The 17422-nt window shown below is 45.9% G+C and overlaps 1 protein-coding gene across 1 annotated transcript in view; it reads left to right on the top strand.

Moving 5' to 3' along the window:
* The window catches only part of SRFBP1 (serum response factor binding protein 1), a 118431-nt gene that overhangs the window by 39320 nt on the left and 61689 nt on the right, over positions 1 to 17422 (top strand). The window contains exon 3 of the mRNA XM_075341877.1: positions 12195 to 12267. Coding sequence (XP_075197992.1) covers positions 12195 to 12267 — 73 coding nt within the window. The remainder of the gene's footprint in view (positions 1 to 12194; positions 12268 to 17422) is intronic.

Genomic DNA, 17422 nt, shown 5'->3' with positions numbered 1-17422 from the left:
TCTCCTTCCCGGACCTACGGAGGCTGTGATTGGCTGAACGGCGTTCGTCAGCCAATCACAGCCAGTGTTATGTTTCAGCCATTGAAAATGGCTGAAGCATTGAAATCCAGCTATGTCAGTGCAGCTGCAGCACTGGCCATTGGCTGGAGCTCAGTGAGCTTTACTGCACCCGCCCCCAGCTCTGATTGGAGAGATCGGCCTTGTGACCGATTTCTCCAAGCAGCACCGTGCCTCTGGAACCGGGTGAGCTTGCTGTAGGAGATCGCTCTCCTTAGCTTCTCCCTCCGTGGAATCTGAGGAGAGCGATCCCTGCGGGCGCCCATCTGTGAGTCACAGCCCCCGATCCACCGCTGCCCTGCTCCATGTGCTTCGCCCCTGCTCTCCCACTGCGCCCCTGCATGTGACGCCGCTACTCAGCAGTAAGAGCAAGCGGCGTCAGATGCAGGGGGTGGCGCAGCAGGAGGAGAGCGTCACGGCGGCCGCTGCACTCTCCCCATCAGCCGCTCCACCGCTCCAGCATCTGCCGTCCCCTCTCCCCATCAGTCACTGCTGTCGCCCCATCTGCTGCTCACCGCCCAGCATCTGCCGTCCCCTCTCCCCATCAGTCACTGCTGTCGCCCCATCTGCTGCTCCACCGCCCCAGCATCTGCCGTCCCCTCTCCCCATCAGTCACTGCTGTCGCCCCACCTGCTGCTCCACCGCCCAGCATCTGCCGTCCCCTCTCCCCATCAGTCACTGCTGTCGCCCCATCTGCTGCTCCACCGCCCCAGCATCTGCCGTCCCCTCTCCCCATCAGTCACTGCTGTCGCCCCATCTGCTGCTCCACCGCCCAGCATCTGCCGTCCCCTCTCCCCATCAGTCACTGCTGTCGCCCCATCTGCTGCTCACCGCCCAGCATCTGCCGTCCCCTCTCCCCATCAGTCACTGCTGTCGCCCCATCTGCTGCTCCACCGCCCCAGCATCTGCCGTCCCCTCTCCCCATCAGTCACTGCTGTCGCCCCACCTGCTGCTCCACCGCCCAGCATCTGCCGTCCCCTCTCCCCATCAGTCACTGCTGTCGCCCCATCTGCTGCTCCACCGCCCCAGCATCTGCCGTCCCCTCTCCCCATCAGTCACTGCTGTCGCCCCATCTGCTGCTCCACCGCCCAGCATCTGCCGTCCCCTCTCCCCATCAGTCACTGCTGTCGCCCCATCTGCTGCTCCCCGCCCAGCATCTGCCGTCCCCTCTCCCCATCAGTCACTGCTGTCGCCCCATCTGCTGCTCCACTGCCCCAGCATCTGCCGTCCCCTCTCCCCATCAGTCACTGCTGTCGCCCCATCTGCTGCTCCACCGCCCAGCATCTGCCGTCCCCTCTCCCCATCAGTCACTGCTGTCGCCCCATCTGCTGCTCACCGCCCAACATCTGCCGTCCCCTCTCCCCATCAGTCACTGCTGTCGCCCCATCTACTGCTCCACCGCCCCAGCATCTGCCGCTCCCCTCTCCCCATCAGTCACTGCTCTCGCCCCATCGGCTGCTCCACCGCCCAGCATCTGCCGCTCCCCTCTCCCCATCAGTCACTGCTCTCGCCCCATCTGCTGCTCCACCGCCCCAGCATCTGCCGCTCCCCTCTCCCCATCAGTCACTGCTCTCGCCCCATCTGCTGCTCCACCGCCCAGCATCTGCCGCTCCCCTCTCCCCATCAGTCACTGCTCTCGCCCCATCTGCTGCTCCACCGCCCAGCATCTGCCGCTCCCCTCTCCCCATCAGTCACTGCTCTCTCCCCATCTGCCGCTCCACCGCCCCAGCATCTGCCGCTCCACCGCCCCTGCATCAGCCACCTCACTCCCCCATCAGCCTCTGCGCCCCTGCATCTGCCACCTCATTCCCCAATCAGCCTCTGCGCCCTTGCATCTGCCACCTCACTCCCCCATCAGCCTCTGCCCCCTCCCTTATCTGCTGCCTGCTCTCTCTCATCCCCTTAATCCTCTGCCCCCTCCCCCCCTCCCGGATCTGCTGCAATCCTGCTGCCTAGATGCATTCTGTAAGGTAGCTATCCCCAATCTCACCTCCCACTCCCCTTCCACCCTTCCCCTCGCCCCCCCTTCCTCCGCCACTCCTGCATCCGTTGTGCCCGCACCCATCCTCAACCGCTCCTCCATCCGCCACGCCCTCCCATCCTCCGACGTGCCCCCTCATCAATCCTCCGCCCTTGGCTCCTCACCCATCCTCCGCCGCTCCTGCATCCGTTGCGCCCTCTTCTATCCTCCATCCATCTTTTTTCCATCCCACCTAGTCCCCCCCCCTTTTTGCAGTACATCTGTGCGTTCGTCCTAATTTTTTTTTCTGTAAACTAAGAAAGAAATACAAATAAACTTAGTTTAGGGCCAGTAAAATTATACTGTAGTAATCATCAACTACAGTATTTTTTACTGAATATTGTAAGGGTCAGCCCAGTGCCACACATGAGAGCGATGCTCGAGTCTCACACCGCATCATCCGGCACGGTCGCTCTCTTCCAGACAGGAGTGTGCGGCTGTGTCGGGTGATGCGATGCGAGATTTGTGCATTGCTCTCACGTGTGGCACTTGCCTTAGTGTCAGTTGCAGGTGCATATATATTTTTTTTTTTACTGACGTCTCTATTTTTTATTATGCCAAACTAATATTTCTTTGTATTGGGGGGGGGGGGGGGGTCTAGTTTCCAACATGGGGTCACATGTGGGGGAGCTCCACTGTTTGGGCATATCAGGGGGATCTCCAAACGCGACATGGTGCGGCTAACGATTCCAGCTAATTTTCCATTTAAAAAGTCAAATGACGCTCCTTCCCTCTGGAGCTCTGCCGTGCGCCCAAACAGTGTTTTTCTGCCACATATGAGGTATCAGCGTACTCAGAACAAATTGCCCAACAAATTTTGCAGTCCACTTTATCCTGTTACCCCTGTACAAATTAAAAAATGGAGCCTAAAATAACATTTTGTGGAAAAAAAAAAGTACTTTTTTGTTTTTATGCCTCAATGTATGAAGCACGTGAGGGTTCAAAGTGCTCATTACCCATGTAGATTTATGCCATGGGGGTTTAGTTTCCAAAATGAGGTCACTTGTGGGGGAGCTCCATTGTTTAGGCACCTCAGGGGGTCTCCAAACGCAACATGGCGTACGCTAATAATTCCAACCAATTTTGCTGTGAAATGGCGCTCCTTCTCTTCTGAGCCCCGCTGTGTGCCCAGACAATTACTTTCCACCACATATGAGGTACCTGTGTACTCAGGAGAAATTGCACAATACATTGTATGGTGCATTTTTTCCTGATACCCTTGTGGAAAAAAAAGCTACCTGGTTGAAATAACAATTTCATGGTAAAAAAAAAATATATATATTTTCACGGCTGAACGTTCTTAACTTTTGTGAAGCCTCCAGGGGTTCAAAGTGTTCAGTAAACATCTAGATAAATTCAATGAGGGGTCTAGTTTCCAAAATGGGGTCACTTGTGGGGGAGCTCCATTGTTTAGGCACCTCAGGGGGTCTCCAAACACAACATGGCATCCACTAACGATTCCAGACAATTTTGCGTTTGAAAAGTCAATTGTCGCACCTTGCCTTCCGAGCCCTGCTGTGCGCCCAAACATTTGATTTCCACCACATATGAGGTATCTGTGTACTCAGGAGAAAATGCACAATACATTTTATGTTGCAATTTTTCCTGATACCCTTGTGAAAAAAAAAGCTACCTGGTTGAAGTAACAATTTCGTGGTAATTTTTTTTTTTTTTATTTTCATTGCTCAAAGTTATTAACTTTTGTGAAGCCCCCAGAGGTTCAAAGTGCTCAATAAACATCTAGATAAATTCCATGAGGGGTCTATTTTCCAAAATGGGGTCACTTGTGGGGGAGCTCCATTGTTTAGGAACCTCAGGGGGTCTCCAAACGCAACATCACATCTGCTAATTATTCCAGACAATTTTGCTTTCAAAAATTCAAATGATGCTCCTTCTCTTCCGAGCCTTGCCGTGCGCCAAAACAATTGATTTCCCCCACATATGAGATATCGGTGTACTCAGGAGAAATTGCACAATTAATTTTATGGTGCATTTTTCCTGATACCCTTGTGAAAATGCTAAATTTTATGGCTAAAGTAACATTTTTGTGTAAAAAAAGTAAAATTTTCATTTTTTCCTTCCACATTGCTTTGGTTGCTATAAAGCTCCTAAAGGGTTAATAAACTTCTTAGATGTGGTTTTGAGCAGTGTGAGGAGTGCAGATTTTAGAATGGGGTCACTTTTGGGTATTTTCTGTCACCTAGGCCTCTCAAAGTCACTCCAAATGTGATGTGGTACCTAAAATATTTTTTTTGTAAATTTTGTTGGAAAAATGAAAAATTGCTGATGAACTTTGACCCCTTCTAACTTCCTAACGGAAAAAAATTTTGTTTAGAAAATTGCGCTGGTGTAAAGTAGACAAGTGGGAAATGTTACATAGTAACTATTTTGTGTGACATATCTCACAGATTTATGGGCATAAAATTTCAAATTTTGAAAATTGCGAAATTTTCAAAATGTTCGCCAAATTTCCAAACTTTTCACACATAAACGCAAAAAATATCGGCCTAAATTTACCATTGACATGAAGTACAATATGTCACGAAAAAACAATCTCAGAATCGCCAGGATCCGTTGAAGCGTTCCAGAGTTATAACCTGTCAAAGTGACACTGGTCAGAATTGCAAAAAAATGGCCGGGTCTTTAAGGTGAAAACAGGCTGGGGGCTGAAGGGGTTAAAGGGTTAAAAAAATAAAAAATACACACATATTTGGTATCGCCACGTTCAGAAATGCCCGATCTATCAAAATATAAAATCAATGAATCTGATCAGTAAACGGCGTAGCGGCAAAAAAATTCCAAACGCCAAAATTATGTTTTTTGGTCGCCGCAAATTTTGCGCAAAATGCAATAACAGGCGATCAAAACGTAGCATCTGCGCAAAAATGGTACCGTTAAGAACGTCAGGTCGAGACGCAAAAAATAAGCCATCACTGAGCCTCAGATCCTGAAAAATGAGAACGCTACGGGTTTTGGAAAATGGCGCAAAATGTGCGCCACGTTTTTTGGACAAGCTTGTGAATTTTTTTTAACCCCTTAGATACAAGTAAACCTATACATGTTTGGTGTCTACAAACTCGCACCGACCTGAGGCATCATACCCACACATCAGTTTTACCATATAGTGAACACGGTGAATAAAATATCCCAAAAACTATTGTACAATCCCACTTTTTTTGCAATTTTTCCGCACTTGGAATTTTTTTGCCGTTTTCCAGTACACTATATGGTAAAACGTATGGTTTCATTTAAAAGTACAACTCGTCCCGCAAAAAACAAGCCCTCATATGGCAAGATTGATGGAAAAATAAAAAAGTTACGCCTCTCGGAAGAAGGGGAGCAAAAAACAAAAACGGAAAGTGCCCGGGGGCTGAAGGGGTTAAGGACATAGAGGTTGTAGGAAGCGGCTGAACAGTGTTGCACATCACTGCACGACGTCTGCGTTTGAAAAGTCAAATGGCACTCCTCTTCTGAGCCCCGCCGTTCGCCCAAAGAATTAATTTCCATCACATATGGGGTATCTGTGTACTCAGGAGAAATTGCACAATACATGTTATGGTGCATTTTTTCCTGATACCCTTGTAAACAAAAAAAAAAAAAAAAAGCTACCTGGTTGAAGCAAAAATTTTGTGGTTAAAAAAAAATAATAATTTTCACGGCTCGGTTATCAACTTCTGTGAAGCCCCTGGGGGTACAAGGGGCTCACCAAACATCTAGATAAATTCCTTGAGGGGTCTAGTTCCAAAATGGGGTCCCTTGTGGGGGAGCTCTACTGTTTAGGCACCATGGGGGTCTCCAAACGTGACATGGCGTCCACTAATGATTCCAACTCCAGCAACTGATTCCAATTTTGCTGTCAAATGGCGCTCCTTCCCTTCTGAGCCCCGCCATGCGCCCAAACAATTACTTTCTACCACATGTGAGGTATCTGCGTACTCAGGAGAAATTGCACAATACGTTTTATGGTGCATTTTTTTTTCCTGATACCCTTGTGAAAAAAAAGCTACCTGGTTCAAGTAACATTTTTGGGGTAAAAAAAAAAATGTATTCATGGCTCAACATTATCAACTTCTGTGGAGCCCCTGGGGGCTCAAGGGGCTCACCAAACATCTAGATAAATTCCCTGAGGGGTCTAGTTTCCAAAATGGGGTCACTTGTGGGGGAGCTCTATTGTTTAGGCACCTCAGGGGGTCTCCAAATGCAACAAAACGTCCGCTAATGATTCCAACCAATTTTGCTGTCAAATGGCGCTCCTTTTTTTGAGCCCTGCCATGCGCCCAAACAATTACTTTCCACCACATATGAGGTATCTGCGTACTCTGGAGAAATTGCACAATAAATTTTATGGTGCACTTTAATTTTCATAAGGGAGAAAAGAGAAGGTTTTAGTGCTAAAGTAACAATTTTCTGTAAAGTAAAATTTTCATTTTTTCCTTCCACATGGCTTTGGTTCCTGTGAAGCACCTTAAGGCTATGTGCCCACGCTACAGGATTTACCGCGGATTTACCGCGGATTTTGCCGCGGATTTACCGCGGATTTGCCAAAAATCTGCAGCAGCAGCACTTCCAAGCCATTTCAATGGCATTTTGGAAATGCTGTGCCCATGCTGCGGATTTTTGATCCGGAAAAATCTGCAGCATGTCAATTGTTTGGTGCAGATTTGGTGCGGATTTTTGGCTTTGAATGGGGAAAAAAAAAAAAAAATCCGCATCCAAATCCGCGGCAAATCCGCGGGTGCGGATTTGCCGCGAAAGTCGCGGATTTTCAGGCAAAAAAATCCGCAGGGACATTCTAGCGTGGGCACATAGCCTAAGGGTTAATAAACTTCTTGGATGTGGTTTTGAGCAGTGTGAGGGGTGCAGTTTTTAGAATGGTTTCACTTTTGGGTATTTTCTGTCCCTTAGGCCTCTCAGTCATTACAAATATGATGTGGTCCCTAAAAAAAAAAAAAAAAAAAAATGGTTTTGTAAATTTTGTTGGAAACATGGGAAATTGCTGATGAACTTTGACTCCTAACTTCCTAACGAAAAAGAATAAATTGTTTCGAAAATTGCGCTGATGTAAAGTAGACAAGTTGTAAATTTTATTTAGCAACTATTTTGTGTAACATATCTCTCAGATTTATGGGCAAAACATTTCAAAGTTTAAAAATTGCAAAACTTTCAAAAATTTCGCCAAATTTCTGAAATTTTCACAAATAAACGCAAAAAAATATCGGCCTAAATTTACCACTATCCTGAAGTACAATATGTCACGAAAAAACAATGTCAGAATCGCCAGGATCCATTGAAGAGTTCCAGAGTTATAACTTGTCAAAGTAACACTGGTCAGAATTGCAAAAAATGGCCCGTTCATTAGGGTGTTTTAGTGGCCGGGGGTGAAGGGATTAATGTCCAGCCCATAGATCTTAACAGCTCATTTACATATTAAGAAAAATATAGTTTTCTTGGGACGGTTGATCCTACTGAAATTTCCTTTCCCTTCATTCATTCCCTTCATTTCCCTTCATTTCCCTTATTTACTGTATTTTTCGGACTATAAGACGCACCGGACTATAAGACGCACCCATGTTTTAGAGGAGGAAAAAATAGAAAAAAAATAAAATTAAAGTAAAAGAATGTTGTCATGACAGTTATTTTACTGCTGACAGTGTTACTGAGGTAATAATATCCCCAAATTCTGTCCTCATCCTCCATTCTGGGTACCTTCCAGGTATATATGGCCCCCATCGTGGAATATGTATGTTCCCAATCATTATATGTCTGATCCTCCAATCTGGCGTGTGTGTGTGTATATATATTATATGATCCAACCCCATCCAGGTGTACAGTAATGCCTATACTATATTATTTATTGCCTTACTTTTACGGATGATGTGATGCTCACCATGCTACAGTTTGGTCCTGGCATTTCAAGCAAAGTCTCCCATATCTCAAGGACCTGCAGTGATGTAATGGAGAGGCGGGCACTGTGCTGTTCTGTGCTGCTCTGTCCCACCCCTCTGCATTACATCACTGTAGGTCCTTGTCAGCGTTGGGAGACTGTTTCTAGTGCAGAGGAAGGATCAAAGTGAAAGTAATGTGAGCCCTCAGCACAGAGACTGCGGCTGTGCTGTGAAGGTATGGCGTGCTCTGGCCCGGACACTGCAGTGATCTGCACTTCCCCCGGGCCAGACGTGACTGCAGCGGCCCCCTGCTCCTGCCTAATAAACAGCGGGCACACAGTCTCCCCAGCCGCTGCAGGAAGCTGGCGTTGGAGCTCCCACGTGTGACCGCTGTTTACATTAAACAAGTATTCATTAGCTGCTCCTCACACCCGCTGACTGCAGAGAGGTGGGCGGGGAGCAGCTAATGAATATTCCTTTACTTTAAGCAGCGGGTACACATGGTTTCTCCAGCCGCTGGCTTCCTGCAGCAGCGACCCTCCCTGCCTCCTGTGATCCCACTGCATAGCGCTGACTCCCCACAGCTCCCTACCCCGCAGCTTCAGACCATAAGACGCACCCCACACTTTCCTCCCAAATTTGGAGGAAAAAAAAGTGCGTCTTATGGTCCGAAAAATACGGTATTTATTTTATTTTTTTGTCTCGAGTTCCAATGCAAACCATGGGACTTCATGGTGGCAGACTATTTTAATCTGTCAGCAGATCACATTGTATGGAGTTTATCTAACTTTGGGAAATGAAGTGAGAAAAATATAGGCAAAATTTTAATTTATGTGTTAAAATAAAAATTGCCATGTGCCTACTTATTCACCCTTTTTGCTATGAAGCCCCTAAATATTTCTGGTGCAAGCAATTTCCGTGATAAGGCACATGCTTAGTGAAAGGAAGTCTACCTGTGTGCAATCTGAAGGCCGCTTTACACGCTACGACATCGCTCAAGCGATCTCGTTGGGGTCACGGAATTTGTGATGCACATCCGGCCGCTTTACTGATGTCATTGCATGTGACACCTATGAGCGATTTTGCATTGTCGCAAAAACATGCAAAATCGGTGACATGCCCCCTTATTCCCAATTATCGTTGCTGCTGTGTGCACGATATAGTTCGTCGTTCCTGTGGCAGCACACATCGCTATCTGTGACACCGCAGGAACGAGGAACCTCACCTCACCTGCGGCCGCCGGCAATGCGGAAGGAAGGAGGTGGGCGGGATGTTATGTCCCGCTCATCTCCGCCCCTCCGCTTCTATTGGGCGCCCGCTTAGTTACGTCGCTGTGACGCCAAATGAACTGCCTCCTTTCTAAGGAGGTCAAAGCGACGTCGCTAGGCAGGTAAGTAGTGTGACTGGTCTGAGCGATGTTGTGCTCCACGGGCAGCGATTTGCCCGTGTCGCTCAACTGATGGGGGCGGGTACGCACGCTAGCGATATTGCTAACGATATCACAGCGTGTAAAGCGGCCTTTACTGTCACTTGGTCTGTCAGTATATACATACCTCTTCTGAAAGGTTACAGAGGCTGCAATTTCATTAAGCAAGAGGCCCCACCAAATAACACCATGAAGACCAAGGAGATCTCCAAACAAGTCAGAGACAAAGTTATTCTAACAAAAAAAATATATGCCAATCGTGGATCATCCCCCAGAGCACCATTAAATCCATATCACGTGAAAGAACATGGTACCTCGACAAACATGCCAAGACACGGCCAGCACATAGACCAGATATAACCCTGAAGGAGCTGCAGAGATCCTAGAGTTCCATATGACCATAATAAGACATACACTCCATAGGGCTCGCCTTTATGGAAGAGTGGCCAGAAAAAACCTTTACTTACAGCCAAAAATGGAAGCCTTGTTTTGATGTTGTCAATACATGTGGGAGACTCACCAAATGTGAGGAGGAAGGTGCTGTGGTCAAATGAGATGGAAGTTTTTTGGCCACCAAGGTAAACTCTGACATTAAACCAACACAGCTCATCACCCCCAGAATACCATCCCCACAGTGAAACATTGCGGTGGCAGCATCATGCTGTCGGGGTGTTTTTTCACCTGCAGTGATGGGGAAGATGGATGGTGCGAAATACAGGGACATTCTTGAGCAAGACCTCTTTCAGTCGGTCAGTTATTTGAAACTGGGATGGAGGTTCACCTTCCAACAAGACAGTGACCCAAAGCACACTGCTAAAGCAACAGTCGAGTAGTTGAAGGGTAAACATGTAAATGTATTGTAGTGGCCTAGTCAAAGCCCAGACCTTAATCCAATTGAGAACCTGTGGTCAGACTTGAAGATTGCTGTTCACCAGAGGAATCTGGTTTCAGGTGTGACTTCCATATTGCCCACATCTGTTACTTGCCACAGGTGAGTTTGAACTAGCAACACATGCTTAAGGCTGGAGTCACACTTGCGTATGACTTGCACGAGTGCAATGTAAGAAAATCTTGCATTGTACTCGGCCCCATGTTAGACAATGCTGCAGCTCAGATCTATGTGTTTTTTTTTTTTTCTCAGCCCTAAACGGACTGAGGAATAAATCGCAGCATGCTGCGATTGTCTGTGAGAGCCGTATCACTCGCACCCATACAAATGTATGGGTGCGAGAGAAACCTTGGACTGCACTCGGATGTTCTCCCAGTGCAGTGCGATATACGCACAGGCTGACCATGGAGGAGATGGGGGCATTAACCCCTCCCTCTCCTCCGCAGCGCCTGCCCTCTCCTTCGCAGCTGTGACCCTATTGCAAGATCGGGTCACAGTTACATGACACACTGCTCAGGCTCGCAGCAGAGCCTGAGCCGGGGGTCATTAGCATATCGTATCCGTTGCTCTCACATTAAATGCCATATGCAAGTGTGACCCCAGCCTAACACAAAGTTGTTTACCCACAATCTTGGAAAGGTGGCAACAATTTTGACCTTCTCATTTTTGTGGTTTGGTGTGAAGTTTTGTCCACTTACCCTTTAGTGTGTGTTGCTCCAGTACACACAAAGGAAATGGACGTGTAAAACAAAACATGTAATTGCAATAATTTTCTGAGAAATACCTCATTTTCTGGAACAATTTCAAGGGTGCCAACAATCCTGGCCATGTGTGTTAGAGCGCCTTATGGCTCTTTGTTCCCTGACTTTTTCCTCCAATGCAACAAGAGAATTAGAGCAAATTTTAAAATATGTCCAAGCTAAATCTGGTGTATCGATTTTTGGTTTGTAAAGCCCCTATATAGACCTTGCAACTCCATAGTGTGTGCACGCATAATATTGACACACACACACACACACACACACACACACACACACACACTTTTTTTTAATTTTTTTTCTCCCCCATGTCATTCAGCTTGAGACATGACATTTGCAAAAATCTTTGGATACGATTAGCAAGTTGCTTAGGCTGCTTTCACACCTCCGGTTTTTGCTATGCGGCACAATCCGGCACTTTGCAGGCAAAACGCAACCGTTTTTTTGCTGCCGGTTGAGGTTTTCCTGCATAGACTTTAATTAGTGCCGCATGGCCTTGCGTTCCGTCCGGTTTTTGCCGCATGCGGTAGATTTAGCCGATGCGGCGGCCGGATGGAACGTTGCCTGGTACGTTTTTTTTGTGCGGCAAAAAAAAAAAACGCATTGCGCCGCATCCGGCCGATGCGGCGCTTTTCCCAATGCATCCCTATGGATGCCGGATGCGGCGGGATGCGGCAACCACCGCATCCGGCTGCCGCATGCGGTTTTTGCCACTGCACATGCTTAGTAGCATGCCGCATGCGGATTTGGTGCGGATTTTTTCCGGAGGTCCGGAAATCTTTCACTCCCAGAAGTTTCTCAAGAAATTTTCTTGAGAGTCTTCACATTTCTAGTGTGCACAAAGCCTTAGTGTGCATAACCTTTTCAGAATAGTGTATGAGAATAGACAGCTGTGGCTGAGAATAGACAGTAAGATGTGATCAGTGAACATCCAGGCCCAGTCACACTAATTGTATAATGATAGCTAGAACGCAAAGATGCTGCCAAGATGACAAGAATTGTGCATCATCAGCTGGCTTGTGTTTTATTTTCCTTACAGCTAAAAAGCCAAGTACAGTTGATGTGCATGTGATTATACATGGTGTTTAGGGGTTCATCTATAATGTTACTTTTTCTGCTTTTTACTTGTCTTTTTAACTACATTCATTTACGTTAACAGGGGACCAGAAGAACAAGTTCTCAAAAATCAAAGACGAGTGCAAAGACTTCTTGATGAAATGCAAAGTATCAGGGTAAGCGATGTTTCTACCTCCATATGTACTCTATTATATTGCTCGTAACTCACGTTTACAAATCCTTTGGAACATGTGAGATTTTTTAATCCAACATTTTTCCATGTTTTTCTTATTTCTTCTGTGATCTTGACTTATTTGGCTCATGTGCCTGCCAAGCTCAATGTACGTTTGTTTAGAAATGCATGCACTTTCTAAAGGCTGGAGTATTTGCTGAAAGTCCTCAGGAAAAGGAGGAAAGTTCCTGTGTTGGTAGACTTGTGGAGAGAAGTGTATGCTGACATCATGCTCCCATGCTCTGACTCTAGCCAGTTCTTTCTACATTTTTAGAAGATGCTGTCATTATTCACTCTGTGCCCAGAGCTCAGGAAAATCTGGACAATTTGGGAGAAAAGTGTGTGCTGAAGTCTGTCTGAAGATAAGGACCACATGCTTTCCTACAGCCTACGGGTTCTTGTAGTAGATCCTTTAACTTTTCAGTGCATTTTTCATACAAAGCAAAGTTTGAATTGACCCCCTAATCCAGAGTAAAAAAAGTGTCTGTGTGGCATATATTGGCTACATATGGTCCAATTTTTACTTTGATTAGTGGGATGCTTTAATTATACTCGTTAGTCTATTGAAATAACGTTTCATATAACCATATATAATGTTTATTTGAAGGATTGTACACTCCTTATTAATGATCACAATGTGCTGCACAAATGGAAAAATAATTCTATGCCTACCCCCTGGATGAACTGTCCCAACCCCTCCCCCCCCCCCCCCCCCCCCCATACCCTGCCCTGTGTGCCCCCCACCGATCTCCTGATATGAACAGCGTTTCTTCTGTTCAGATGGAAATAATCAGGAACACCTCTGTCTTCTGTTTGCATAAGATTCATGTGTTATTTTTTTTAAATGCAGACATTTTATTCTTTATGAAGCTGGGTGAGCATTGGCAGTATTAGCAGCGGTTCTAGTTACTCCTTACATGCTGTAGTTAGTGCAGCTGCTGCATATAAGGAGTGTGACCATAGGAGATCGCTCCCTGTACTGCGATTTCTGGTAGCTGATGGTTGCTATCAATGACGAACAGTGGCCTCTAGTGTATCACAGATCTAAAGGCTGCTTTACACGCTACGATATATCTAACGATATGTCGTCGGGGTCACGTCGTTAGTGACGCACATCCGGCATCGATTGACCTATCGTAGCGTGTAACACAAATGAGCGACTGTGAACGAGCAAAAATACTCACCTTATTGTTGCTCGTTGACACGTCGCTCATTTTCATAAAATCAAACGTCCTTCTGTGCTCCGGTTGTTCATCGTTCCCGAGGCAGCACATGTCGCTCCGTGTGGCACCCCGGCAACGATGAACTGCAGCTTACCTGCGTCCGCCGGCAATTCGGAAGGAAGGAGGTGGGCAGGATGTTTACATCCCGCTCATCACCGCCCCTCCGCTTCTATTGGCCGGCCGCTGTGTGACGTCGCTGTGACGCCGAACGTCCCTCCCCCTTCAGGAAGTGGATGTTCGCCGCCCACAGCGAGGTCGTTTGGAAGGCAAGTACGTGTGACTGGGGTTTCGGCTTTGTGCGACACAGACAAAAAATTGCCCGTGCCGCACAAACGATGGGGTCGGGTGCGATCGCACGACATATCGACACGTGTAAAGCAAGCTTAAGACTTCTAGATTACACAATCTATTAGCCAGCCTTGTCAGAATAAGTCTACTTTCACACTTGCGTTATGCAGCATCCATTGCAATCCGCCGCCTTGAGGAATTAAGGTAACCGTTGTAGGAATCAGTTTATTCCTCATAGGCTTCTATTAAGGGCGGATTGCAACGGATGGTCTTGCGTTGCATCCGCCCCGCGGTCGCATCAGTCGTTTAGTGAATGACCGTCAGGTGGGAGGAACGTGCAATGTAACGTTTTTTGTTGCTGTAAAAAAAAAAAAAAAAGCACTTCGCAGGATTCTGTCGGGATCCGTTAAGAGGCATAATGAATGTCTATGGTGCTGGATTCCGTCATCTTGCGTCTGGCAACAGATTCCATCACGTTCTCTCTCTCTCCATCTCTATATCTGTCTCTCTAAATCTCTATCTTGATCTCCTTTCCCGGCTAAGGAAACATAAAAAATTAAAAACAAACGCAAAATGTTCTTTCACAGGAATCCGTTACCTTTATTACCACATTATTTGCAATGCATCAGTCACATCCGTCACACAACGCACTGTGATGGATGCTGCATAACGCAAGTGTGAAAGTAGCCTAACGGACAACCTAGTTAATGCTCTGCACAACATAATGTGGAAATGAAAAGTCATTTACAGTGAATCTAATTAACCTCATATAAAGTTTAGCTGTTCTAATAGTTTTTTTTCCTGACCTTTTTTAAATTGAGATTTTCAGCAGAAGCCAAGGTCCTAAAATAGGTTATCACTTTCAGCAAAGAGATCCTTTTGCTGTGTTATTAATCGGAAGAACGGTACAAAGCAATTCTTCAGGCATTCAATATACCATATAACACCCGTGGAAGTACTAGGAGGTACGAAACGGCCGTTGTCCTGAGGGAGCTGGCACCCGGCTCTTACCACTGTTTTTTACTCCACTTCATGGTTTGAATAAAGAACAGCTTGGATTTTCCCTGTGAGTGCCGTGATCTCATTTCTTCTTTGGAATTCTTGGTTTCTTACCTAGTCTCCATGAGCACCCAGGAACCAGCGCAGTGGCTGACTCTGACCGTCCTAGTCTCATTCCTCCCGGGCACTAGCACAAGGTACATGACGGTAGTGCAGACCCGTACTTCTTTTTTGGCTCATACCATATAACACTGTGAAGATGGTCATCAAGAAGTGAGTGATGTTGAGCCACTAAAGTGACGCTTAGTCACTTTTCACAGACAAACTGTAAGGCAGGGGAGTCTAGGGGTCCGGGGTCAGATACCAAGAGACCTCGTCATAAGTAGAGGGCTAAGACAAATGTGTAATAAAGTCACAGTCCAGTGTCAGAATTCCAGGAAGGCAAAACGGGTAGTCAGAGACAAGGTCGAACAGCAAAAGATCAGAAAACGAGCACAAGAAAAGACGCACGCACGTACACTCCAACTGGACAATGCGAAGAGACTGGGGACATTTTCATCTAAAAACTATCGGATTGAATGCCTCCAAAATTTCATAAGTAGCGATAAATTTAGGACTCCACTTTGCCGACAGTACCTTAACACCATCACGACCAGGGACATGTATATGTCCTTGGCCGTGTCTGTTCTTTTAACGCATTATTCTCAGCATATGTCTTCTGATCTGATCATCAGATATGTGCAGCAAACAGGTGCCTGCTAACACCTTAGATCATGCTGTCAAACTGACAGTACGATCTAACACGCGCCGGTGTGTATTGCGCTGTGTCCCACTGCCATCGGTGGCCTCGTGACGTGCTCACAGGGTGGCAATGTTTTGCCATGACAGCATGGGGTCAGATGATGACCCTTGTCGCTGTCATGATTCACTTTCTATGAATGCTTGCACAGCGCCAGCACTCACAGAAGATCAGCATTTCTGCTGATCAGAGCGAAGGGATCAGACAGTATAGACCTAAAGTCCCCTAAGTGTCTAGTAAAATCAATACAGCTTGAAGGAATGTTTTTTAAAAAAAATATGAAAAAAACCCCTAAAGGTTAAAAGCTTTGCCCCATTGAAAATAAAACAATAAAAAAAATACAAATGTATCACCGCTTTCAGAAATTCCGATCTGTCAAAAAAATAAAAAAAAATCAATTACTGTTTAGCAAAGTGCGTAGCTAGAAAAAAGTCAAATAACCACAACTACGTTTTTGGGTCGGCGCAACATTGCATTAAAATGCAATAAAGAGGCGATCAAAATGTCGCATCTACTCAAAAATGCTATAATTACTAGTCAGCTGAGGCCACAACATAAGCCCCAGATCTGGAATAATAAAAACCTAACAGGTTTTGGAAAATGGCGCCCAAAGTGCAAATCTTATTCTTCTTTTTTTTTTTAAAAAAAAGTTTGAATTTTTTTTCACCACTTAGGTAAAAGTAAAACTAGAAAGGTTTGGTCCCCCCCGTTTCCTGTACAATATGGAGCGGAATGAATGGTGTCGTTCAAAAGTACAACTTGTCCCGCAAAATCAAGCCCTCATACAGCTATATTGACAGAAAGATAAAAAAGTTATTGCTCTTGGAAGAAATGGAAAAATCACCCGGTGGTGCAGGGGTTAAACTTTAATATTTTTGGAATGCAACCCTACTTAATCGTCTACTTTTGAAGACTTGTCCCTCTGAATGTTTCCCATCGGCCTTCCGTTTTGGCGACGCTGAGCCACCACAATATTCTTTTGAACTTTCCTCCAGACATTCCCGTTACTGCATAGCGAGTGTGACCTCTACTCCAGGATATCCAGAACTCGTTCTTGAAAATTCACCAATATGGTGGTGAAAACCATAATTACAAAAATAGGTGAAGTTTCAGTTTATTGATTGGCCAGACTACTGTATTAAAGGTGAACCCAACAATAGGTAAAAAGGAGTAACAGTCCTCCTGCTGAGCAGCAATGAAACGCCTTAAAATCTGTCCCAACTATTGATTTGTCCTTTGTCTAACTGTTGGTTTCAGAGTGGTAGAGGAAAATGACAGGTCAATCATCAGTTTCCTACAAAAAGCTCTCCAGAATTTGGAGATGAATTGCACTCCTTTCAATTTATGCAGTCTCTCAACATGGCTAATAAACTAGAATGTGTCTCAGCATTAGGTAACTCCGATAAAGGAACAAAATAAGCTTGTTTGTGGAATTGGTCAACCACCACCCAAATAAGTTTCCCACCCCACCAAGACAAATCTGTGATTAAATGCATGGAGAAATGAGGCCACATTCTTTCTAAAATTGGCAATGGAGCCAATTCCCCGGCTGGCCGGTTATGACAGACCTTCGCGCGTGTGCAATTTTCACTGACAAAAACAATTTATAATATTATGTATTGACTGCTACCAAAAAAAGTCTAGCAATAGTTTCTTTGCCTAGCTGTAATGCTAGGTTGAACAACCAAGGTGAAATCATGAAACTCTTATTACAAATGAAACTTAGATACAATGGTCCAAATAATTTGTACCCTGGAGTAGCTGAAGGTCCAAACACTGGACTTCACGTA

This window comes from Anomaloglossus baeobatrachus, chromosome 1 (assembly GCF_048569485.1).
Source record: "Anomaloglossus baeobatrachus isolate aAnoBae1 chromosome 1, aAnoBae1.hap1, whole genome shotgun sequence".
Lineage (NCBI taxonomy): Eukaryota > Metazoa > Chordata > Amphibia > Anura > Aromobatidae > Anomaloglossus > Anomaloglossus baeobatrachus.
The sequence above is the reverse complement of the archived record's forward strand: the minus strand, read 5'-3'. Positions and strand labels throughout refer to the sequence as shown.